The 25,104-nt window shown below is 35.0% G+C and overlaps 3 protein-coding genes across 18 annotated transcripts in view; all 3 read left to right on the forward strand.

The window, feature by feature from the left end:
• The first annotated feature begins 6,573 nt into the window (after positions 1–6,573).
• Positions 6,574–9,839, forward strand: LOC105433232 (uncharacterized). Of its 5 annotated transcripts, none has more exons than XM_011648410.3 (6): positions 6,574–6,856; positions 8,552–8,786; positions 8,944–9,104; positions 9,181–9,274; positions 9,355–9,544; positions 9,613–9,839. In XM_011648410.3, the coding sequence occupies exons 2-6, from the start codon at positions 8,708–8,710 to the stop codon at positions 9,710–9,712; spliced, it is 624 nt and encodes a 207-aa protein (XP_011646712.1). In that variant the 5' UTR covers positions 6,574–6,856; positions 8,552–8,707; the 3' UTR covers positions 9,713–9,839. The 5 variants fall into 5 exon arrangements, with proteins under 5 accessions (XP_011646712.1, XP_011646715.1, XP_011646713.1 ...); XM_011648413.3 differs by having other exon boundaries at positions 6,574–6,826; XM_011648411.3 differs by lacking the exon at positions 6,574–6,856 and adding an exon at positions 7,067–7,184.
• A 689-nt stretch (positions 9,840–10,528) lies between these two features.
• On the forward strand, positions 10,529–11,730 carry LOC105433231 (uncharacterized). 2 transcript variants are annotated; one of them, XM_011648409.2, is made up of 3 exons: positions 10,529–11,150; positions 11,224–11,365; positions 11,566–11,730. In XM_011648409.2, the coding sequence occupies exons 1-3, from the start codon at positions 10,707–10,709 to the stop codon at positions 11,670–11,672; spliced, it is 693 nt and encodes a 230-aa protein (XP_011646711.2). In that variant the 5' UTR covers positions 10,529–10,706; the 3' UTR covers positions 11,673–11,730. The 2 variants fall into 2 exon arrangements, with proteins under 2 accessions (XP_011646711.2, XP_011646710.2); XM_011648408.2 differs by lacking the exon at positions 11,224–11,365 and having other exon boundaries at positions 10,529–11,184.
• Positions 11,731–13,485: 1,755 nt separating this feature from the next.
• LOC105433246 (uncharacterized) overlaps positions 13,486–25,104 on the forward strand; it is a 47,163-nt gene continuing 35,544 nt past the window's right edge. For 3 of the 11 annotated variants that reach the window (XM_089083517.1, XM_089083520.1, XM_089083519.1), the window contains exons 1-4: positions 13,490–14,040; positions 17,355–18,016; positions 22,418–22,579; positions 24,550–25,078. In XM_089083517.1, the coding sequence (XP_088939643.1) occupies positions 17,767–18,016; positions 22,418–22,579; positions 24,550–25,078 (941 nt within the window). In that variant the 5' untranslated portion in view covers positions 13,490–14,040; positions 17,355–17,766. Of the gene's footprint in view, positions 14,041–17,354; positions 18,017–22,417; positions 22,580–24,267; positions 24,284–24,549; positions 25,079–25,104 lie in introns of those variants that run through there. The other 8 variants (XM_089083529.1, XM_089083528.1, XM_089083522.1 and 5 more) reach the window with 6 other exon arrangements.

A 25,104-nucleotide genomic window follows, 5' to 3' on the forward strand; every position in this document is an offset into this window, starting at 1 on the left:
TAACTCTTTTGACTAAACCTGTTGTCTTCTGGCTATAGCAATGGGAGAGATGCGCAAAGAGCTGCTTTTATAGAGCAAAATTGTATTTGCGCACAATGCGATTTATTAATCGATTAATTAAAAAACTCACCTATACTTTAGAAGAAAATCTGAGAAAACCTAAATCGCCTATTATTTAATACGCAAGTATTTATATATGTGCTACATATGTGCTGAATACATGTATTATTTTAATATAATCCGTTTTCATGATACGTATCGTACCAACTTAATACACTATCGTTTACACCATATCGTATCAAATCAAATTTGGTACGAATATAATACTTGGTACACATATCAAGTGGTCAATGTAAACAAGGCCAATCACTTCACTCAGTGTAAACACACTAAATTTAATGCTTAATGCGTACTATTTTGATTCGCGTATTAAAATTTGCGTACGGTGTAAACTAAGTCAATAAATGAATTTTCATAACTGTCAGAGTGAAACTCATCAGCTTTCATGAACAATAAATGTGAAATAATAAATTTGTATTTTATACATAGCCTTTGTATACTAGATTGCTAATTTTACCATTATGTGAAATCATATTTTTACATAAATTTTATATTATCAGATATGCCTTCCCTTTTAGAAAGAGATAAATGTCGTATTTTCTATTTTTCATTTTTTGAAAATAAAAGAAGGAAGACATATGAATAATAAAAAAATATAAGATACTGCTCTCTCTTTGAACTTTGAGCAACTTTGAACTTTGAAATCTTTTTAGTTAGAAAACATCTCCAGTATAAGTCTATATATTTTTAAGAGAAGTTATGTTTGATAGCATATTTAGGATGCGATCAAAGTCTCACTATAAATATTTTGAACCGTTTGACTGACCAATTGAAACAACGAATTTATTAATTAACCAATTACAAAGTAGATTTATTCTTTTCCACTGCATTGGTACTGCACTGGAATTGGTGAGGACAGCATAACTTTCACAATTGCAAATGTACGGATAGAGATGAAAAGAACGCTACAGAACAATAATCAACATAGCACGTTACATGATTATAATTATCGAAGAATAAGCGTGCGATAAAATACTCCCGCCCGGCGATCATCGTTGATAGGCGCATGAGAGAGAAGAATTGTTTACTTCAAGCGGCAATAGTTATAGCTAATATATTGAAGAAAACAATTCCTCGCGCACCTAGCAATGATGATCGCCGGGCGGGAATATCTTATCACGCGCTTGCATTTGCCGGTGGACCGGACTAATACGATGATTTTTAATAATTAATAACTCGATAATTATCGCGAAAATTGCAAAATGACAGAGAACTTTTCTACTCAGTCTTACCAGCTCTACCTGCACACGAGAGAATATGACCGATGCCATTCCTGTATATATATATATATATATATATATATATATATATATATATAGGATGTCCCAGAAGTGGCATACCGCCCGTTGTCAACGTATTCTCCGTGAAATTCTAAGATAAAAAGCTCTTTGCCAAAAAGCGATTCAATGAGTAGAATTTGAACTACGAGCTATTGAAGTTAACGAATGAGCGTACGCGGATTCGCGCAGTCATGATCGGCACAACGACGCGCGGCATTTCACTTGCATCGTGTCAGAGCGTTTCTTTTTACTCTGCTTTGTATTTAATTTAATTAATTAGTCAAAAACATTTTTTATACTTTCAAAATAATTATGAGTTGTTTAAGAATTTTTTAATTTTAAAATAATAATAAAATATTTAAAATATTTATAACATTACTTACATAATTTTGACATTTTTAAAACCATTTTTAAAACCATTTTATTCGTTCGTTAAACAATATTAACATTTTATAAACAATTTTTATTGTTTTTAAACAATTTGCAAATGTTTTAAACAATTTTTAATCAAAATCTATCAAAATCTATCATTTGATTTTAAACAATTATTTTAAATAATTTTTGTGTTGTGCCGAACATGGCCGCGTGAATTCCGCGTACGCCCATTCGTTAACTTCAATAGCTCATAATTCAAATTCTATTCATCGGATCGCTTTTTGGCAAAGAGCTTTTCATCTTAGAATTTCACGGAGAATACGTTGACAACAGGCGGTATGCCAGTTCTGGGACATCCTGTATATATATATATACAAAGTGTCCCAAAACTCTCGCATTTGGAGTACACTACGTGATTGCTAAAAGAAACAACTTTTTCCTTTAGCAAAATTGCATGCGACGAGCAGTTTTTACAGTGGATAAGATTAAAAGTGACGAATGAGCGCGCGTATGTACGTAGCGGTTAGGGCCGACGTGCGTTTCTCAGGCCGGCGCGGTCTGATACCTAATTTTTGACGACTTCACGTACTATATTTAAAATATGATAAATTATGATAAAAGTGCTACAAATGCTTCAGACGCTTTTGCTTTCATTTGCTTCCATAAAATGGTCCATTAGCACTATTAATGTTGCCAACACTACGCAAGTGGATCAGTTTGCATTAAAATAGTCGGAATTGTGTTTACAAACATATATTTTGTTATCATGAATTCTGACGAGATAAAAGTTATATTAGCTTATATTATTAAGACTTTTTTAGAACCACTATTTTATATTTATGAAGATAACGAAAACATTTCAGATCAAGTAATTGCTCAACATATCTCAAAAAATAAAAGACATTAATTTTTTTAACTTATTTAAAATAAAATTATATGTAAATCATTATAGATCATTATTACTTTGGTTAGCCTTAACAGCGTCCTCTTCAGAAACTTCTATATTATAAATTATTCCTTTATTATATTCTCCTTCCTAATTTTATAATTGGCATTTTATCTCTAAATATTCGATACAATATACAATAAAAATAATTTTGAAAAATTAGTACAATAACAGAACGAAACATGCATTACACGCAAAAATAAATCAGATCGCCACACACTACTTACCATGATATATGCTTTCGTTCGTTAAGCTTTCCCGTGTTTTGTACATTCAAACTATACGCTTCAGAGTGCAGTCCACTTGCATGCCACAAATGTTTCGTAGCATTTTTTGATTGGTCAATTCATAGAATTCTTGATTGGTTAATCAAACGCTTCGTAGCTTTTGTAACGCTAAACGGATTGTAGTCTCAATCATATTACCTCTCCATACAATAGCATTAGAAGCGAGGTTTTAATGTACTTCCTGTTGCAGCTACTGCGACCAGCGAGATAAAGCAGTCAAAGCATAAAGATGGCTGCTTCCATGGAAACTTGATTGATGCTGAAAAAAATAAAGCGTATAATATGAAATAATATAATGAAATAATATAATGAAATTATTATGATATTATATAATATTATGAAATTATTTAATAATAATAATAATATTTATTATTATTATTATTATTATTATTATTATTATTAGTTTTTTATTATTTATTATTTATTTTTTTATTATTATTAATTATTTTTTTATCTATATATTGTTATTTAATATATATATAATATGTATATAATAAAATAAGTAAAATTATATTTTTTTAAATATTAGATATGTCAGCCATTATTTCAATTAGAGCTTCAAAAAACATACTACGGCTGCGTTCCATAATTCACTGCCAGTATGTCTATTCTCTAACTTCGTAACGACAATGTCGTTATCGTTACGTAGTAACAATTGTCGCTTGTGCTGGCGAAATTATAACAAAAAAGCTATTCTGTAACACAAACTAACAAAACGATATCGATATAAAATGTGATTTCGATGTCGTTATCGTAACGAATATACTCGGTTTCATATAATTTTTCGTTGTATCCAACCAATGAAATCTCTTTTTTAACATCCTTTTCTGATGAGTTAGGAATGTAAAAATAAATTATCGATGATAAGATTATATTTACAGTAAAGTGATAAAGTGGGAAATAGTAGAAAAGATAAATAAAGCCTGTGCAATGTCAGAGTAAGTATATATAAATAATTTAAGTAATATAATAAATATATGAAAAAATCCCCGATAGCAAAATCTGCAGAAACAGTTTTTGAATAGAGTTTACTATCAATATTTGATGACAAAAAAGCAGAACTTATTATCAACATTTGATGGCAAAAAGGCAACAAATTGCACACAGAGTCTGTAATATCTGATAATGTGAGCAAACTCTCCTCAAAAATATGACAAAATTTGTTGACATGCTATGCCAGCAGATTGGCAGCAAAAACCGAGCAGAGCCTATCATTACGCATAGTTAAATGATTGGAAAACTACCGCTAGATAACTACCGATGTCCGTTTCTCACATGCAAAATTTATCAAACTTTCTATATAAGCAAAATCAATCAAAATTTAAACATGTATTTATTATTTATGTATTTTTATGTGTATTTGACGCAAAACGTCGTCCAACAAGAAAGTTGGGACAAACTCTGCTTAATTTTTGCCGCCAATTTGTTCGCATAGTATGTTAACAAGCTCTGTTCGGTTTCTGCCGCCAATCTGCTGGCATAGCAGGCTTTGTCGACAAATCTCGAGCCTAATGCGGACATAGATGGCTATGGATTTGCAGTCAATATCCGATTGAATTTGTTGCCATCTGCAAATTGCTAGCATTTTGCTTGCTGGGATTGATAAATTACATGTGAAATTGATATTAATTACTAGCAGTTCAATTGGCCAATGATTAATTATTTATTTCGAGTGTTAAAAGTACTATTGTTAGTGTTATATATAGCAAGTTACATAGAAAATTAATACATAATTAATACATAATTTTTTAAAATTATTAAATATAATAAATAATAATAATAATAAATTGTTAATAATTATTATTATTAATTATTATTAATAATAATTAATAATAATAATAATTAATAATTATATTTAATGTAATTTAATGTTATTAAATATAATTATTTAAATTATCTGTTTAAATTTCTTTTTTTTACATAATTAAAAAAAATTTTTTTAAGTAATATTCCATGCCAAATATCCTTCAATCATTTTATCTTAAAAATAAGAAAAAATCCTAACTTTTTATCTAAAATTTTTTATGAAAAACATCTGATTTACATAGCATATAATTCATAAGTAAAATGTAATCTATATCTATTTATTTATTTATTTTAATATCTTTAGATTTATAACATTGATAATACATTGCTTCTAATTAAATTATTTTATTGTAATATTGTAATATTACTTTTTGCGTGCTTTTCTTATTTGATATATTTAAAATAAGTTTATGATGTTCATATATTTAAATTATAAAATTATACTATATTTGCACACTACTATTCGGAGTCGCTTCGGAATGTTGCTATTGATTAATATATCTAGTTATATTGTCGTTATGGCGGGTGCGGCCCGTTGACCACGTTGCAATTGATCACTAGCCACTCATAGCGTTTTAAACAGAGGAAAATCTCTAGCCACCAGCTAGAGATTTTCCTCTGTTTAAAACGCTATGAATGGCTGTGAGTGGCTGTGGTCAATCGCAACGTGGTCAAACGGGATGCTCCCGTTATGGCTTATCAAGAGATTCGATACTCCATATCTTAATGACAAGATTTGGTACTTTATCGATACTTTTAACAATATTTATCATTACGTTAAATTACAGAATACCATTTTTCGTTATAGTGTCGTTAAATCTGTGAAACGACATCCCTAGTGAAACTGTCGTTAAGAAGTTAAAGAATAGGCCTACAGTACTGACAGTATTGTAATGCCGTTCCGAAATTCATTCCAGTGTGCTGCGATAGCACTACGATAGAATAATAACGTCATAAATTTTGTTGTCACTTTCTGCTGCGGTTACTGTAGCTAAAAAGACGCAGCAGTCACAGTACAAAATGGCGACATTCAAGAAAGAAGACTCTATCCGATGTAGAAACAAATATTCAATATAAAATAAAAATAAATAAAGAAGACGCAAAAAGCATTGCGAGATAAAAATAAAGTTTGATATTTATATTATAGCGGATTCGATCATTCGCGCTACTAAGTTTGTATAAACATTATTATATACAAAATTATTGCTTTAATTGCTTTAATTACTTTTGAGAAGAGATCGTGCATCTACCTGATTTTCTATCCCTTTCTATTGGCCCTATTAATTCCAATATAAAAAAAAATGTATTCCGATGTAATCTAAAATAAATATATTTTAGTAAAATTACAGAAACAGTTATTAACATTTTCTCCATTGCATCAGAATCACTATCAGATTCACCGCTACTTGATTCCATTATATGTGCAATATTATTAATTATAATAATAATTAAAAAGCTTTTCCCTTTTCTTATATTATTATATGACAGTGTCATATGCAGTTGTACGCAGTACTATTCAGATTTACTACTACTTGATTTCATTATACGTGCAATATTATTAATTATAAAAATTTTTCCATTTTTTTATATTATTATATGACAGCGTCATATACAGTTGTACGCAATACTGTTCAATCCCATTCCGTTTCACAATTTCACAGTACAGCGATAGTGAAAACGGAATGCTTGCATAGCACACTATAATGACGTCATGCTGGCAGTACTGCTAGTAAGTTACGGAACGCAGCCTGCAACTGCTTTCCGCTTTATAATCTGAAGCAATTAGAAAGCACACGAAACTAAAACGGAACGATAACCGCGATACACTTCCATTACGTCATAGCATGAACATTCGGAGTGAATAAAAGAATGCATCCTATTTTCGAAATGACGTCAACGATACTGTTCGTCATTCAGTGCAACAGAACTTAATACACAAGTTCACTGAATTAGCTGTACTGAGTTTAGAATCAGTGCAAGCAGTGCAGGGCAAACGAATTCAATCAATAGCGGTAATTTTGAACATTATAAGATATTAATCGGTAAATATGAAAGTAGAAACTTTCTTAAGCCAATGGCATACGATGCTTTTTTTCCTGCTGATTTGCTAACTGGATTTGTATGTTCGTTGAGCTCTTGTCTCTGATTGGTATATTCTTTTGGATCTAAAAAAATATACCAATCGAAGACAAGAGTGCAACAAGCACGCGAATCCAGCTAGCAACAAGCAAGAAAAAAATACACATAACCATCTAGTATGGTAGTACTCTTCATGAGTCATGATAACTTAACTCAACACTGTCTTATATTCCCCGAGTTGTGATTAGTTGTGATTAGCTGGTAGAAGATATCGAAGATACTATAAGTAAAGTAATTTTGCAAATTTAAAATATTTATAATTATAATTATTCATCCTATTTAGCATTATTGTCACATAATTAACAAAATGTTATCTAAATTATTGTAATATCTTAATATTTAATTAAAACTTATATATGATAATAAACTTATATATAATTATGTTTATTAAAGAGACACATACATATCAACATTATTTTCTTCTTTCATAAATATATATATATATATATATATATCTACAGTAATATTTTTTTCTTAAAATCAGATTTGCTTGCGTAAATAAAGTGACTAATTCAACTCGGGGAATATAAGAATATATAAGTAATATATTATATAATATCTTCGATATCTTCCAGTTAATTACAGCTAAGCCTGGATTTTCATATACCGGCGTTTTAACACCGAGCAATTGATGAAAAACAGATAAATAGTAAAGTGCATTCATTTACGCAGTGTTTTGTGCATCCACTGCTTTCTCATCTACTTATCACGTGATCGAAATTTACCGAACGGATAACTGCGTGAATAACTGCACGGATCGTACCTTCCAATAAAAATTGAACCGATTGTTTGAATGATAAGTAAAGAGACAATTTTATACATAAATTTATATTTGAATAATTAAAATATAATAAAACTTTTTTATTGTATAAAAGATAATATTTTATTAATATTAAATTTAATGGCTATTAATGGATATAAATAATGGCTATTATAAGAAATATTAATTTAATCTATAAATTTTACTTAAAAGTTAAATATTAATTTTTTATGAATTATATTCTTATTTTTTCTTATTTTATTATTCTTATTTTTTCTTATTTCTTGTTATTTTTATATTCTTTTTGTTATTTTATTCTTATCTTTTATTCTCATTTTTTCTTATTTTTTTATTTTATCTTATTTTTATTTTAATTATATTATTTTACTTGGATCAATTATTTGTTTCTGATCTTTTTCGCTTCTTATTCTAATAAAATTCATTTGGTGTTCGTTTACGCAGTATTGCAAACAGAGCATCCAAAGCAGGACTTCCGAGATAGTACAGATGAAATACATCCCTGCGTAAATGAATGATATCTGCGGTAGTGACTGCACAAATGCACTCAAAGATTCATTCACCGTTTTATCCCTACTACTCATTTTTCACCAATAAACCAATCTGTGTTAAAGCGCTGCATGATCCAGGCTAAATCATATGAAGCTACTCAAATCAAAGTTATAATTTAACTTATAATAAATAATGAACTAATAAATTTAAAATAAAAATTGAATGATAAAATTTAAAATAATTGTTTTAAAGATACATTATCGCAAAAACAATAATAAAGTAAAATATTTAAAGCAATGATAATAAATTGTGTCTGTTATTTCTGCAGTATCACTTCATATTCAACTCTCGAATTCGTGTCAATCGGATTGTTTATTAAATGGCGTCACTGTTTGACGGCTGATCGAAGAAGCTTATCGGGAAAAACGACGAGTGGCATTATCGGGCGATTATTATCGAGCAGAGCATATGAGATTGTACGAAAATGACACAATCCTCGCAAATAATAGAGGAACTTGATGATTGTTTCGTGAAAACTGCAGGGAATATTGTAAAATATTATGGTGAGGACTTAATGAGGTTAGGGACACCTTCGTAATGCCACTTTACCTTTCGTATTTTCCTCTTGTATCTTTCTTGTTTCAAAAAGAGCAGAAAGTATAACATTAAGATAAGCTTCTTGTCTTTTATTGCAAAAGAATGAATCTGATGAATTTTTAGCTGATGAGGAAGAGAGACAGAGGGTTCTAGAGAAGTTGAGAGATTTGTTAAAGGAGAATTGTATGGAATCTGCAAGAATAAAAGCTGCCAATAAGATCAGAAAGGATCTGGAAAATCTGTCCGCATTCGAACCGGAAAGGAAAGTGGAGGATGTCACAAAAGTAATAGTTGCTTTTAACTGAAGAATTATCAATCTAATCTCTTGGATTTATATGTACTTGTTATCGTTTGTAACAGGAATATAGAACAGCTATATCCGAAATTCAAGTTAATTCATTGGAGGATAATAGATTGTTGACATATGATCGTCAGATCCAAGGTTTGCTTGAAGGTAACTGTTGGAGGTATTAACTTGTTACGTTTGTCTTTTTTTTCTTATATTTTTTTCTGAGATCAACATGGATCTTCTAGCTAACGAAGCTGTATCGGGCAATGGACCAGACGATACAGATGCAGATTTGCAGCTGATGTACAGCCAAATAAATGTGATTGATCCAATTTCTAAGACAAGAATGACCGATCCTGTGAGAAATGCAGTTTGTGGTCACGTATACGATAAGGAAAGTCTTGTTGCAATGCTACGGAAGAATAAAAATACTAGGTATGTTTTTTTACAGAATGCTAGATATTGAAATATGCTCATAGTATTTTTATCTGTTATATTCACAGATGTCCCGTGGTGGGTTGCACCAGTATGGATTACATTGATTTAAATCAGTGTCGTCCTGACGTTGTGACGAAAATGTATCTGGAAAAAAATCCTGCTTAGATTTGGGAAAAATGAATTTAAAAATTGATAGATCTTAGACAGATATGTGTGTTGAATGTATATATCGCGTACGTATACACCTATAGTCTGTACTGAATAAAACAATGTTATATTTTTATATTAAAAAGTTGTTTCATTGTTGAATTAAGTATATTCATCAATTCTAAAATATTACAATATTATATTAAGATTACAATATTATATTAATCGATAAAATAATTTTACCATGTTGATTTATTGTCAATTACGAGACGAGAATGAATATTTGTCAGAGATATCTGTGAAACAAAAGTAGCTCGAATTGTTTACGATTGCATTCGATTGCAATTGATCTAACCGTGCTTATGGATCGGCAGGAGAAACTATGGAGACCTCTATCGGAGATGAATTCATTTTCACCCATATTACGGTCAAAATACTGCGAGAAAAGCTATATAATTATGATATTTATAATCAGAATATTTGCCTGACGAAAGCTACAGAGCGATTTTCGTAAGAAAATGTGTGAAAATAAATAATTCATTTTATGCGTAAATAGATTTGCACTATAGGACAATAAGGTGCAAATATTTTCATCTATTATAAATTTTTTGTTTAAGAGTTAAATTGCAAAATTCCGCTCTGTAGCAAGAGTCAATTTTATAAAAAATACGTAGAAAAAGGCTCATGACAAAATATTGCTTCTACGAGATGATATATGGGTGTACTCAAATATATATCTGCACTGTAAATAAGGAGTAGATAGTTACATTTATTTTAATTATTTAATTATTATTTTTAATTGCAAAATTGGCTCTGTAGGTATCTTCGTAATTGTAAAAGAAATTATCTTAGCAAAGTTTCATGACGAAACATCGTTTCTATAAGACAAAATATAATTGAGTACAGATACATATCTACACTGTAAATAAGGAGTAGATAATCATTTTGGATCAAGTCGGAGTTAGCCCTGCCGACGAACCCTTAAGTTCAATCGCATTACTAACGGTCCATAATGACAAAGCTGAGGCTATGTTTATGTATATTCGTTCTTTTATCAATGCTTTTGATTCTGTCACGCATTCGTATTACCAGCGATAATCTCGATTGCGACTTCCCGAGACCCGCGTCGGCTATACTTATAAAAAATATCCACTTGCATGATTTATATGTAGAGCCTATTTTTTACGGGGAATCTGTGCAATCACCGCAACGTCGTCTTCTCGAACATCCGCGCAGGGCTAAGCAGATATATCGTAATTACGACTATAGTGTCGTACGAAGACATCGACAGCCTCGAAATAAGTTGGATGAAGGCAGATTCTATCGTTCATCAGTCGTAAATAATGATGACGATGAGGACGAAGAGGAGAAGGAAGAAGAGGAAGATCAGAATAGCATCGACAATGACAATGACAATGCCGACGAAGAAATCACAGGAGAGGATGAGGAAGAAACGGTGACTGAGGAACCTGACGAGATCTACGATTACGGTTAGTGTTGAAGGACGAAATTCCTGCTACATTTTCTAGGTCGCAGTTGCCGCCGCTAAGAATCGTATAACGAGATCCGGTTACGTACCGCTCGTGGGTGAGACCGATGAACAAGAAATCGTGAGGATCAGGTCAGCTACCGAGGAGTGTGAGGACGAGCCGTCGCAATATTACGAATATGGTAAGGATGCGACGAAGCGAGGAGAGCATTGAATCCTTTTCTCTTCTTTTCTTACCTATGAATGAACACTTCGAGATTGCGATCGCGTAGCGATTAAATTTAACATGCGAAAAATATCTCATCGTAATTTTATCATTATTCCAATTTTTCGTTTGATATTTGAGCTAAAGTTTTGCGACTATCCTAAAAAAATTTTTCAGAGACCGAGATGAGAAATGTTGCGTCGCAGGATGCCCAAGACGAACGTCGACTGATATTCTTCGCGAAGATGCTCAGCGTGAGTTTATTGATATTTTCACTCGTCTGAAAATTTCGAAATTTATTATGAAGAAAGGAGTAATATGCGATGTATTTTACAGCGAGTAAACCTAATCGCGTGTAATGCATATGCTGTAATAAATTTCCATCAATATTTCTCATTTAAGTTGAATTACTTGTAGAATGTCATTTGCTATTATATTATAAGTATGTTTAACTTAAAAATATATTACATCTACTTTTATTTATAATTAAAAAATTATAAGTTATTCAAGATTGCATTTAAAAGTAATATAAAAAATTTTGTAGCGATTTAGGATCAAAAATTATTTGAATATAAAAATAGTAATGCTAATAATAAAAATGTGACATAAAAATATGATTAAAAAATATGACAAAAATTACATTTTTTTTTATATAAATATTTTAAGTATTGAAGATTTATGTAAAGTTTTATTGCGAAACGGAGATTTTATATTGTTTTGTAAAGAAAAATTTAATTTTTATTTACAGGACAACTAATTTCTATATCGCAATGAAACATGACACTTTATAAATTATCTTGAATACTTAAAGTACTTATATAAAAAAATTGAAATTTTTATTTATTTTTTAATTATATTTCCATTGGAGCACACTTCTACTTATTTATAGATAATCACTTATTTATAAACTTATTTATAAATAATTTTTGATCCAGATTCTAAATCACTTAAACCAGCTAAACTTTTTTATATTATTTTTAAATGCGATTTAGAATTATCTGTAATTATCTGTTTCTCATAATTTTTTAATTATAAATATAAAAATTATAAAAATAGATGTAAGATATCCTAGAGAATGAAAAATATGAAGGCATCCTCAACGATTGACAGTTATAACGATTTCTAAATTCGGTTCGGACGATCAGATCGGACAATCCCCGGATAAATGAGTGCGTAACGAGCCCAAAGTATTAATTTCTTTTTTCGAGTCGGGTCATGGACATCAAATATCGAGAGAATCAGGATTCATGGCCGCGAGTTCAAATTCTCTTCAAACTACTATTTTTAAGTCGCAGAGTATCGCGTAATGAACGATCGATAGATGTAATGTTCCTCCTTTAGAATGCGACATAAATTGATAACATCAGAATAAAAATTTATTTTCAAAAATATTATTTTAAAATTATTCAATCAAGAACATTTGTAAGATAAATAAGAATATAACGCGCGCGCGATTCAATGATTCATTTGAATGATGGGATATCAATGTATTGAATCTCATTAGAATTGTTACGCTTCGCGCAACATGAAAGTGGTTCATTAGTAATTGTAATCGCATAAATAAGTAGTGCGCATTTATTTGGAATCGCCTTCATCGAGATGTGAAATTCTCTTACGGTTCTCGTAAAGATATGCAAATTACAGTTTGGAAATATTAGATGATGAATCTTAAGATCGAATGTCAAATAAATCGAACTTTTCGAACTGAAGCTATGTTCGAATAACTTTAACAGTAATCCCATATTCAATTTTTTCTTTTCGATATTTTATGTAATTTATGTAATATAAGAAAGGAAAAACATTTTTTGTGAGAATATTTAATAGAAATGTTTTCAAAATATTTCTATCACGTTCGAAAGTATTGTCGTTTATATTGTGACGACAGGCCGGAGAGATTTATTTCTCGGCCCGATCGATGCGAGCGAATTCTCGTTTGTGTACGGCGCGATCCAGCCGTCAGATGGCTTTGCAAACGCTGCCATTGAACGGCTGCGCGTCGCGCGATTGGCCTCGACTCCTACCACGTGGTGGCGCGGCGCGAGTAAGGATTGGTCGGCGGATCCGCCGCACACCGTAGGCAAGAACGGCGGTGTTTCGTTGTAGTAGTATTTACCCCGCGGTGCTTAAAGTCGGGTAGTCGTGTCTCGTTCCGGTCCGGTCTGGAGAACCTCGCGCGCGCATATTCGCCGTCTCGTTTCGAAAGGAGAAAAGGAAAAGAAAAAAAAAGCAAAACGAGTCGGGTTAGAGACGAGTGAGGAGAAAGAATACGAAATCGCGGGAGCAAGATCCACACTCCGGTTCTCCGGTGAGTTTTCGCTCTGCCTTTCCCATCGCCTATCGCTTCTCGCTTCGTGAGCGCGTGTGATCCAAGTCGCGGAATCGACAGCGAGTGCGCGCGCCATGTTCGCGCGTCGCGGCACGTCACCGGTTTAACGTCGCTCTCACCGTGGCGACGCGGCGAGCGACAAAGAGGAGTGACGACCGGAGTGCGTGATATCGGCACCGGGAGTGCCGAGTGCGCCGAGTGGGTAACACGCGCGAGTACGCGCTGTCGGCGTAACACCGGGCAGTTACGCGTCAGCGAACGGAAACGTGCACGTCGGAGCCGACGATAGCACGCGGATCGTGGGATCGTGGAATGCACGCTGACAGGTAGATATCCGCTGCGCCGCCGCACTCGGAGAGGATTCTGGAATATGGTGTACCTCTTCGTTTTCACATTGCGCCTGGCGTCTGTCTTTCTCTCTCTCTTTCTCTCTCTCTCTCTCTCTCTCTCGCTCTCGCATTCATGTCTCACGCTGTCTTTTTCTCTCTCACTCTCTCGCTACGATGGTGTCTGTTTACACGTTTTATCTTCCGTCCTTTTCTCTCTGCTCGGCCGCGATCTTTCTCGATGACAACTGTTTTTTTTCTCTCTTTCTCTCGCTCTCTATTTCACATTTTGTTTTCTTCACGGTCATCTTGAATTCTTGTACCTTTAGAATTCTACAATTCTCTTTAGAATCCCAATGACCTGAACTCTATTGTTTCTTGGTATTTTTTATCTCTCCGAGTCTCTTCCTCGAGTTTTGTGTAAGAGAATTTGCAAGTTCCTAGTTTATTGAAAAAAAAAAACTCAGGGAAAGATTCTCGCATGTTCTGTGACTTTTTCTTACGAGAAAATATGAGAAGGAGAGCTTTTTATTAACGTCGAATTTTATCGGTTCGTGGCGATTCCCAAAGATCCGGAAAGAATTTCGGGCGCGAGACAGTCAAAGTTCGTCGCTCTTAGCCGCCGTGAGTAAAGTTACGTAAAGTGAAAGTGTCCGCGTGTAGTCAGACGCATACCGTAAATACACAGTGATGTGTAAGGTGTAACGGGAAGAGAGAGGGAGAGAGAGAGAGAGGGAAAGAGACGAAGAACGATGGGAGCCGCTTGTCTCAGGATTTTTCGCGACGCGGTTTATCGCCTCGGCGATAAACGACGCTCGAAAGATCGATATTCGATCGGCGATTCACGCTCCATTGCATCCTCTAGCTCCGATAACTTGCACGATCAGAGTACCGATCACTAATGCCCGATTCCACCAACGTAGATTAAAGTAAATCTACGTTAGTGGAATAGGGCATATTAGTCGATGTGTCTGAAAGAGAAGCTCAATTCCGTTAATCGGCAATTTGCGAAAAGTTTGAGAAAACGAAAAGATAAATTTTCACACGTATTGAGATATTCATGCAATTGTAACGGGAGGGGGGAGGGAGAAAAAACAGAATGACGTAGATAGGCGAGTAATATTAATGAGTCCTTGCTCCTTTATCGCAAACAGTTTCCGGTTCTCTCTTTTGCGATCGCGATACTTTCCACGCTTTTGAAATAATTCACCAAGGACGTTATCCGTGAGCGTTCCATGTGAACGGCGATAGCGATTATCTCGATTGGGATTACACTCGGCGATCGGCACTCATTCTCTCGCTTCGTCGCGCCTCTCGCTTGGATAGAGGAAGCGAAGACGAGTCTCGACTGGGAATTTTCTTCGCGCTGTTTACCTCGCTCTCGATGATCGTTCGTAGGTACACGTACACATGTATGTACATGGTAGTAATATTTTGCGATAATATATACGAGAAATTTTATGCTTGATACTTAATACACATGTATGCATGTACTACAAAATTCATCATATATCATAAAAACTACCACGCGATGTCCGAATATCAACGTTAAACAAGAAAAAAATTGGCAGTTTTTTTGAATTAAATTAAAGCTGCTGACTAGTCATCGCGACCATATTGAATTGTGATATCATAAGCGAGAAAAGACATTGATATTTCTTGCACACTATTTGCAAATAAAGAAATATTTGGATAAAATAACACTTGAGACAACGTTTTAAGACACTTGGATGGGAAAACCTTTTCCTTTCTGATAATCAATAAGTAATCACATAAAAGTACATGAAGTGAAACCTATTTAGACAAGAAAACACTGTTTGAAAGTCATTAAAAGAACATATTTTCACTGAAAAAAAAAATATGCTCTTGTATAAAATTTTAAGGTAACCTTAGTTTCCGTCCATTTTTACAGGTTTGATAAAATACAAGTCACACTTGTGCAATTAAGTACATAACAAAACAAAAGCAGGCAAAACAAAATTTTATTGTCAATATGTCACTTTTCATGCCTATTGATTCATTTTTTTTTATCGAAACTATAATAGAATTCCCGCCGCTCACTCCTATTTCTGTCAATTTTCAGTGTCTTAAAACGATCTTAAAGCAAGTGTTATTTTATCCAAATATCTTTTTATTTGCAAATAGCATGTAAAAAATCTCAATGTGTCTTTTTTCGCTTCACGACGTCACGATTTAATATGACCGTGATGACAAGTCAAGAATTTTAAGTTAAACTTAATTCCTTTTCCGTGTTATATAATAATAATTTTTAGCTTTAGCGGCAGTTTACGAGTCTCAACTTTTTCCCATGTATTTTTTGAGCCCTTTTCTACCCGGCATTCCTTTATGATGATTTATCGGGGAAGATCATCGAGAGCACGCCGTTATGCATCGGTTTTAAACCACTCACGCGGTCTACCGAAAGAAATACGATGGTAATAAAATTTCTGCCACCCGTGGAATCGCAAAGTATGGGAAAGGGGGGGGGGAGCAAGAGGAAAGGAAAGGGAAGGTAAGGGCGACGACCCGAGCCGATCTTTATCCAATTACATACAAACATAACTCCCACCTGCATCGAGGATTCCCCTCGCCGACGTGTCATGTAAATCCGCGGCTCGCGGCGATATTTAACGCCCGCCCAGAGTACATACGCTCGTTAAGACGTGCCCCTATCACGACGCGTATCTCCCTTTCATCTCATAGGCCAGCAGTACTCGCGACCCCCTTTGTTCCCTCTCGACTGATGAATCGCAAACGGATTCCACCGTTTGCGAATTCCTTCTCGTTCGCATCTGAGAAAGTTTGAGGCCTCTGGGTTCAAGGAAATCAAGAATGTAGAACTTTTACCCCCATTTCCCCACCAATGTAGATTATTTTTTTATCTTGATTAAATTCACTTTCTATCTTTATATAATTCTATGAATTAGGAGAAGATAAAAGGTAAATTGAATCGAGATCAAAGTTTATCTGTGTTGGTGGAAATCGAGGTTAACATTCTCAAACGTCGTGGAGGTCTTGGCGTTCTTCCGAAGGATTTTCAAGATAAAGGATCTTAAATCTTCCGAAAGTTTAAAGACCGGAATTCTCAAGCGAGAAGACATCGCAAAGGCTGTAAAAAGATTTTATATTGACTCAAGGATATCGTAGTAGAAAGAAGACTCCGGGAGTTAATGTTTATAAAAGAAAAAGAATCTATTTTAAAATTTTCGAAGAATGAACGACGTATGCAACTTTCTCTCTCCTCTTCTGAAAGACCTAAAAATAGATTTATTAAAGCTCTTAATTAAAGCAATTGGATGCCGTTTGCGTTTCAGCCGTCCCTAGTGCGCGCAAGGTCAAAGGGAGGAAAGTTCAACGATCCGGATCATGCTGAAATCTTGTCGAATCTGACGCGGTCGATCGGTCGGTCGATCGGTCGGTCGGTCGGTCGGTCGGTCGGTCGGTCGGTCGGTCGGTCGGTCGGTCGGTCGGTCGGTCGGTCGGTCGGTCGGTCGGTCGGTCGGTCGGTCGGTCGGTCGGTTGGTCGGTTGGTCGGTCGGTCGATCGATCGATCGATCGATCGGTTCGTCGTACCTCCGGTCGGAAAGAAACGGCGCGGCTTCCGATGCTGCATTCGTAACGGTGGGATATGAAGGAGATGCGAAAAGGAGGTTCACAGTTCGTCGGAGTGGCTAACGATCGTCGGTGCCGATCGTGGACGACGGGGCGAAGGTTCGTCGTGCGACGATGAGTGGGAACGATTCGAGTGCGACGGCGACGCTAACGCCGACGAACGTCGCCGTCGTCTCCGCGGTCACCTCCGCCGGAGAGGAGGAGGAGGAGGAGGATCCGGCGACCTTGACCCTGGACCACGTCGAACCCTCCGGCGACGTGGATCTGGTGAACGGTCCGAATCCCTGGCTTCCGGCCTATGGTTTCCAGCTGCAGCATCACTCTCAATTCCAACCGACGCACTTGGAGGATCTACGGGTTAATGGTTCGTACATTACTATTCCCTCTCTCTTCCTGTTCTTTTTTCACACTCGCACGCACTTCCCATGCCGCACGTCTATTTGCGTTCAATGATACTATACTATACAATGCGATAGGACTATTCGACATTTCGGTATTTACAAGCGCGTGGATTTCAGCGATATTTTATTCGTATTAATTAACATATATTTAGATAATTTATTACGATGCAACGTTTCTTGCAAACACTATCATTTATCTTGTCCTGTATATTATCATCCTTGTATATTTATATGTGTAATTTGCAATTATTTGCCTCGGCGAGCAGAAACAATCTCTCAGGGAATCTCGAACGGGGAGAGAAAATGATCAATTCTCTTCCTTTTTCTCTTTACTGTGTGCAAATCTCTGATGTCTGAGAACGTAGAAACAACAGCCCGGAATACTGTTAGATCACTTTTGACGCAAATCTAAAAGCGTGATTATGGTGATCTAGGTCGCTATTCGTGGCTTGTCACGCTAAGCGATTAACCCTTCCAATTTGAAATTACTTATTAAATTAATTATTAAATTTGTGTAGCTTGGGAAAGGAAATGTTTTACAATGATGCGTACAATATTTATTAAAAAATTCTTATAGAATCAAAGAATTTGAAACATTTTATAAGAAATAAGATTTCATGATTATTGATATGATAAAATATAAAAATATAACATGCATAAATTACATGCTCTAATAAGAGATTATAGTTACACATAAAAGATACCATCTCAAAAATTTATCTATTACGTCGTTAGACACTTTAAAGAATGAATCATAGATCAGATATCAGGTCGTGATTGAAGTTAATATTCATGTAAGGATCGATGATAAGTTGCCACTGTATGAGCGGCGCATTTACGGAAGTCCGAGGACGCGTGCGCGATTTTTATTTGCTCCCAGTTTTTCCAGCGTTCCTCTCACCCACACGTTTGAGTAGAAAGCAGCGTGCTATTAACGGGCGATCTGTATGCAAAGCCGATCCGTTTTCTAGCCATTGGAAATCGCGGTAATGATATCGGCCTCGTCGCCGATATCTAGAGCGTAGTAGACGAAATGGCGGCGCCGGCGGCGACTTCGAGAAGACTCCGAGAGGACTCCGAGAAGTCATTGCAAGCGATGCAAAAATTTTCCTTCCAATATAGCACGCGATCAATGTCGACCGGTTATTCTCGCGATCAAGGTTTGACCGTTGAAATCGCAAACGCAGAAAACATTTTGCATGGCAATCAATAATGATCAACGGTAACGGTTACCGAATTTTTATGCGGTTATAAACAATGATTCGAGCCTGCCGCGTCTTTTACAATCGGTTTCTTAATTTTGGATTTTTTAATGAAATTTTTTTTTACGAGAATTAATATCTTTGATCTTTTGATTAATAATTGAATTAATGATTGATTGATTGATTTGAATATTGATACTTAAGTTGATCAACAATAATGATGACTGATACGCCGTGAGAAAAGTAATTTAAGTTTCTAGTCACGTGGATCAACGTGGATCGATTAGCAAGCGAGTAAACTAACAAACCACGCGAAGTAAGAAATGGAGAGTGAGCAAGGGGGATCGGTCGAGTATAACTGCGCGAGAAAAGTTATTCGCTCTAATTAGTTTATCATTCGCTTTGAAAGACCGGTTTGAAATAAAGAAAGTCGTGTATCTCTCTAAGATAGAAAGTAAAACATACTTGTAAATTAGTGTACCATATATAAATGATAAAATAAATTAATACACAGAATGAATCGTATTTATAATTTTAATATAAATTTAATATTACTTTTTAATAGATTATTAATTTTAATCGATTGTGCTAGCGATATTTAAGAGAAGAAAATTTAAAAAAAGTTTGGAACGCGTTGCTTGGAGGTAAAAATAAATCTGAAAAATCTCTCCGTTTTAATACATATATTATGAATATCGCTATGAATATAGCTTCCGCTGGAAGGTCTCTAGAAAGACGCTAATCCGGCTGATTATTTTTATGTAAGGCTACGGCGGTTTATTCTTGTCCGTTACTCATGGAACGGCAACAGGCAGGCAACTGCAACAGTATGCAACAGGTGGCTCCGCCATGATGTTGCATACTGGTGCGTGCCTCCGCACTCGTGCAAGACAAATTGCGTTTCAGCGGCCTGACGACCCGCTCTCACAATCTCCATCTCTATGAGGTCTCATAGTTAAAAACACTTAGATTTAATGACACCTCGATATATCATTATTTTATTCCGTATCTAATACTCGCGACGAGAAAAAAACGAGGGTACCAATGACAATTGTCAAGTATGAAATTTGACTGAATGAGGAAATCATCTTTAATAAGACTAATTCAATTCAAAAACGAATGAAATTCTTCTTTAGATCGATCAATGATTTGGTCTGGAAATTTGTCTAATCTAAATTAATGGGCAAACGCAATTTCTCGCGTGCGTGTAATATTTCTCATTGAGCGTGTCTGTCTCAACGATTCGAGGTGTGGCGGAAATCAGGTGCATATACACACACATACATTATGCACACATGCGCGCGCGCGCGCGCGCACACACACACACACACACACACACACACACACACACACACACACACACAGGCGCTTGATTGCGTCTCTCGACTTCATAATTATTGGGATTAATTGGTCAATCCATAATTTACAATGTGTTGATCAAGCTTTGTATATCTTAGATTCGCATATAAGCGAGCTACGACGAAAATTAATGTTTTTCATTGATCTCTCGATTGAGTTTGATTTATATTTTTCATCGACACGTCGCGTGTGCAAGAACGTAACAATTATGATATAATAAAGCAGAGATATTCCCCGCTTGACCTGTAATGGCTAACTTCGAGGAAATTTTCTCTCTCAGTAGTATAATTCCGACTTCTTGCTCCATTCATTGTTTCTCACGCTGACTGCCATTCTGCCAGACTGCCAGATCGCATTCAGGCATATGTACAAAGTTTATTTCGATAGCGTTATCGTCGCCTACTCGTGGAAAATTACAATGCAATCTCTCACAAAAGTCTCGACCCTCGACTATTCGCCTATTCGACTACTCGCATCATTTTTCGAGATTGGCAATCGTGCGCTTCCGCATTCATCTTGTTTCAGATATTGGCCGGGAGAAAGGGGAATATCTGATTTCGGGCGTTTTTTCCTCTCCTTAAGTGCGGAATCGCGTGATGCAGGCGTGAGGAAGCGACGCAGCGCGATGCAAATGTTACGAATCGCGTACGCGTAACGTTATGCAACTATTTCAGTAAGATGAAAGGGTAAGATAGCGTTTGACTTTTCCACGAGAGCGCGAGCAATCGCTTGCGGTTAGAGTGCACCGAATGCATTCTAAAGCTACACCGTGCAAGTATGCAATGTCCCGTTCTTAGCAGCGCCTAACTGTTCACGCCATCATTCATCGCGCGATGACGAAGAAGGCAGGAACGCGTAAAAACGCTTTATGTTCCTACGACGTACGTTACTTTTCGTTCAAGGCAGCTGATTAATGAATATTGATCCATCAATTCACCATATTCCAATTCACCATAATTTTTTAATCGTTATATTTTCTATTTTGCTATCCTTAGATAAAGTTTAGAATCAAAATAAACAGTTAATTTATTTTTGATTAATTATTCGGATATTCGATGGAGTGTTCTGTATTAATATCCAGCCGATTGAATATCATTCATAAAATTTTTTTTAGATTAAATGTAAACATATTAGATCAATATAATTTATTCGACAAAAAACTCCAAAGCGATATATTAAAATTCCGAACGCAAAACAAATGACGAGATCTTTAAAAAGATTATATACACAGATGCGAAATATCTTAAACTGGCTTTGACGACGAAAGCTCGAAAGGTGGATGACCTTTTAGTTACGTATCGCCAACATAATAGTTACACCCGTTGATAAAGAATAAGTCACAACCTTTCGTTAAGAATTTCGCTTCTTCGTTTCTGCGAGCAGGCCAGCTGCAACACTTTCGACGACAAAATGACAAGGCATAAATGATAAGTTTACATTTCTACGCATTGTTGAACACGAAATCGATGTGACACAAAAACGATGAACGGCGCACATGGAAAATGCGTGAAACTGTATGAAATTCAAAATTAAAACTAAAATTCGAGCAATCCGATTGATAAAATAGATATTGCACAAGAATAAGAAAATGCATATTTTCTAATTAATATTTTTTAAGTAGGAATTATTTCAAACGCAAAATAGATTTTATTTTAAAATGAATAAAAATGATTGTATAGAGTAATTATTTTATTAAATGTTTGAGAGACATTAAATTTTTCAACGTTTCTTTTTTTATTAAAGATTCAATGTATAAGTTAATATTAATGTTAACATGATGAACAGACATGCCTCATTTTACAGATACGGTTCTGGTGCAACAAGTTGATTTTCTGGAAACGATTCTGGAGGAGACATCTGATGATCTTCAGAGCGATTCTGATTGCAGTGGCACAACATATTGGTTGGGATCCGATTCGGAAACTGAGAGCGTGATTCATATCAAGACAAAGCAGAAGTCGACAGGTAAAAACTCTTTTTTAAAACGGATGTATATTCGTAATATGTACAACTGCAATCGTTTGATTAATATTGTGTATGATGTAATTGCATGTTGAGGGCGAACCCTTGTGAAACCTCGTTCAACGCTCGGGGCGAAGATCGCGGGAGTTAGACATTGTTTATGTGTATTTGTTCTACTTTCTCTTTCTTCCCACTAGCCTAATCTTCGTCGTATTCATTAAGAAACCGGGAATTATGTCGGATTCACGTCATTCGCGGAGTATTCGTCATACATACACGTGCGCGCGGTTACGCCATCAAAAAGGTCAATTATTCGAAAATAAAGTCGTAATTTTGAACCTTTTTTTCTCCAAAAAATTTAAATTTTTACGGAAATGTCAATATAAATCGTGATATAATCATTATATTAACGAAATTATAAACCTGTTATAAACAAATTAATAATTATAAAAGGGATCTCTAAAACACTAAAAGATTGTAATATTACCGGTTTCGAGAATTTTACTATAATTTTTTCTTGTGTAAAATTAATTTTATTTTAAGATTTTTTAACTCTGAATTATTGTTGAGATAATAATTATAATAATTTAATTTAATATAATATAATATAATATAATATAATATAAATAAGAGATCAATAAATTATACAAATCGATAGTATTTCCCACGTATGCTCTTATTGCGCCTTTAGATAGGCAGCCATTGTAACACATTACTACATGTGGTTGCGGCGTGTAGGGGCACGTACTTTTTCTTTTTACAAAACGTAAAATAAAAAGTAATTCAAAATATGCAAAATAAATTTTGAATAACTTCATAATTTTGCAATACTTAATTTAGCTTTAACAAATAAATCTTTGTCACTTTTTTATTTTCGTTATTCTTTTTAAGACTTGGAATTCGATGAAATGTGATAAATATAACTAGCAGAATTATCTCCCAGCACGCGCGCGACCTTTTGTTGTCGATGCAATATTCCTTTCTAGTATTATTTGCCGAGAAACATACTACATTCAATCAAGGTATTGTACGATATATACTAATTTATATTTCTTAATCGCGAATTCTAAAGGTCAACTTATACGACGTTTCAATGCTGAGATTGTTTGATTAAAGACAATTCTCTTTCTACAAATGTAATTTCAATTTTTGAAATAATACGTCTAGTTAAATACATAGATTTTTATTACTAAATTAATGTATAGTAAAAGCCAGTTTATGTAATAGAAAGAATATAAAAAGTTAAATATTCTTACAAAAAGAATATAATAAAAACTACATACAAAAATGTAAAAATTGAAATTCTTATTCAAAGAATTCGAATCTTTATTATTTTAAGTAAACAAATTTTTACATAACGGATAATTAAACTTTGTCGAAATATTTTCTGACTTTTGATAAAAATTTAATGCATAATTTTAATTAGTAATTTTCTTCGATCGTATTGAGAAATATGGTTACCAAGACGTAATCATGTCTGATTGCATGTCATACCTGGATTAATGACAAGCGATTTGATCACGCGACAATCACGACCTGATGAACAAGCGGTGGTGACCAGCATGTGGTGCCGTAAGAGCTGCTTCCGGTTGAATGAACCATGACTTCCTGATGGACACTGTATGTCTGTGTAAATGTATGAGAGAATGTATGGGGCGAAAGTGGCGACCATTAGATTGGATCACTTCCGTGACTCGATTTTACGAAGTAGGTCGTTAAGCATCGGATTCCATCTCTATTCTAACGAGATTCGCGGAATTAAAAGTAACATGCGAGATCTGGATTCCGGGTAAAGTAGGTTTAGGCCACGCGCTCACTTGCTTGCTTGCTTGCTTGCTTGCTTGCTTGCTCGCTTGCTCGCTCGCTCGTTCGTTTGTTCGTTTGTTTGTCTCGTTTTTACTCTCTTAAGACTTCGCATGTCTCTCCTCATCATTGACATGATCATCTTCATCGCACCGTCTTATTCTCGGAAGACGAGCGGCTGGATGGTAGCGGTAGCGAGTGCAACTCGGTGGTGCCGAAGAAGCGACGACGTCGCGATCATGGCACCGACCATCATCACCATCACCACCATCATCATCAACAAGTAACGACCTACGACGAGTATCCAACATCGCCGAGATCCTCTAGATCAACCGCCTCCTCCAGATCAAGTTCGTTGCTGCAGTTTGAGTCCTTGGAGAGAACTTGTGCCACTCTGTCACCGTCCAGCTATAGCTTCGATTCTCTGGAATATTCTAATCGATCGAATACTTCCCATCCGGAGAATGATTCCCCTGATAGCTTGGAACAGGACTACGATAGGTTGCTACCAAATGGTTTTGCTAGCACATTGGCAGACCATTTTCCGAGGATTAGACCGTATCGCAGCTTTGAAAGTCTGGATACATGCCAGAAGGACGACGTTTATGGACAAGCGGCCATATCGAATGGTTTTGCGCCTTTATACGCGAAGAGAGGTGCCGATCTATCGAATATTAGGAAGAACAATCAACGTCCAAGGTAAGTTTTTCGTGTTAAATTTTATC

The sequence above is a fragment of the Pogonomyrmex barbatus genome, unplaced genomic scaffold (genome assembly GCF_055798465.1).
Source record: "Pogonomyrmex barbatus isolate J1 unplaced genomic scaffold, ASM5579846v1 scaffold7, whole genome shotgun sequence".
Classification (NCBI taxonomy): domain Eukaryota; kingdom Metazoa; phylum Arthropoda; class Insecta; order Hymenoptera; family Formicidae; genus Pogonomyrmex; species Pogonomyrmex barbatus.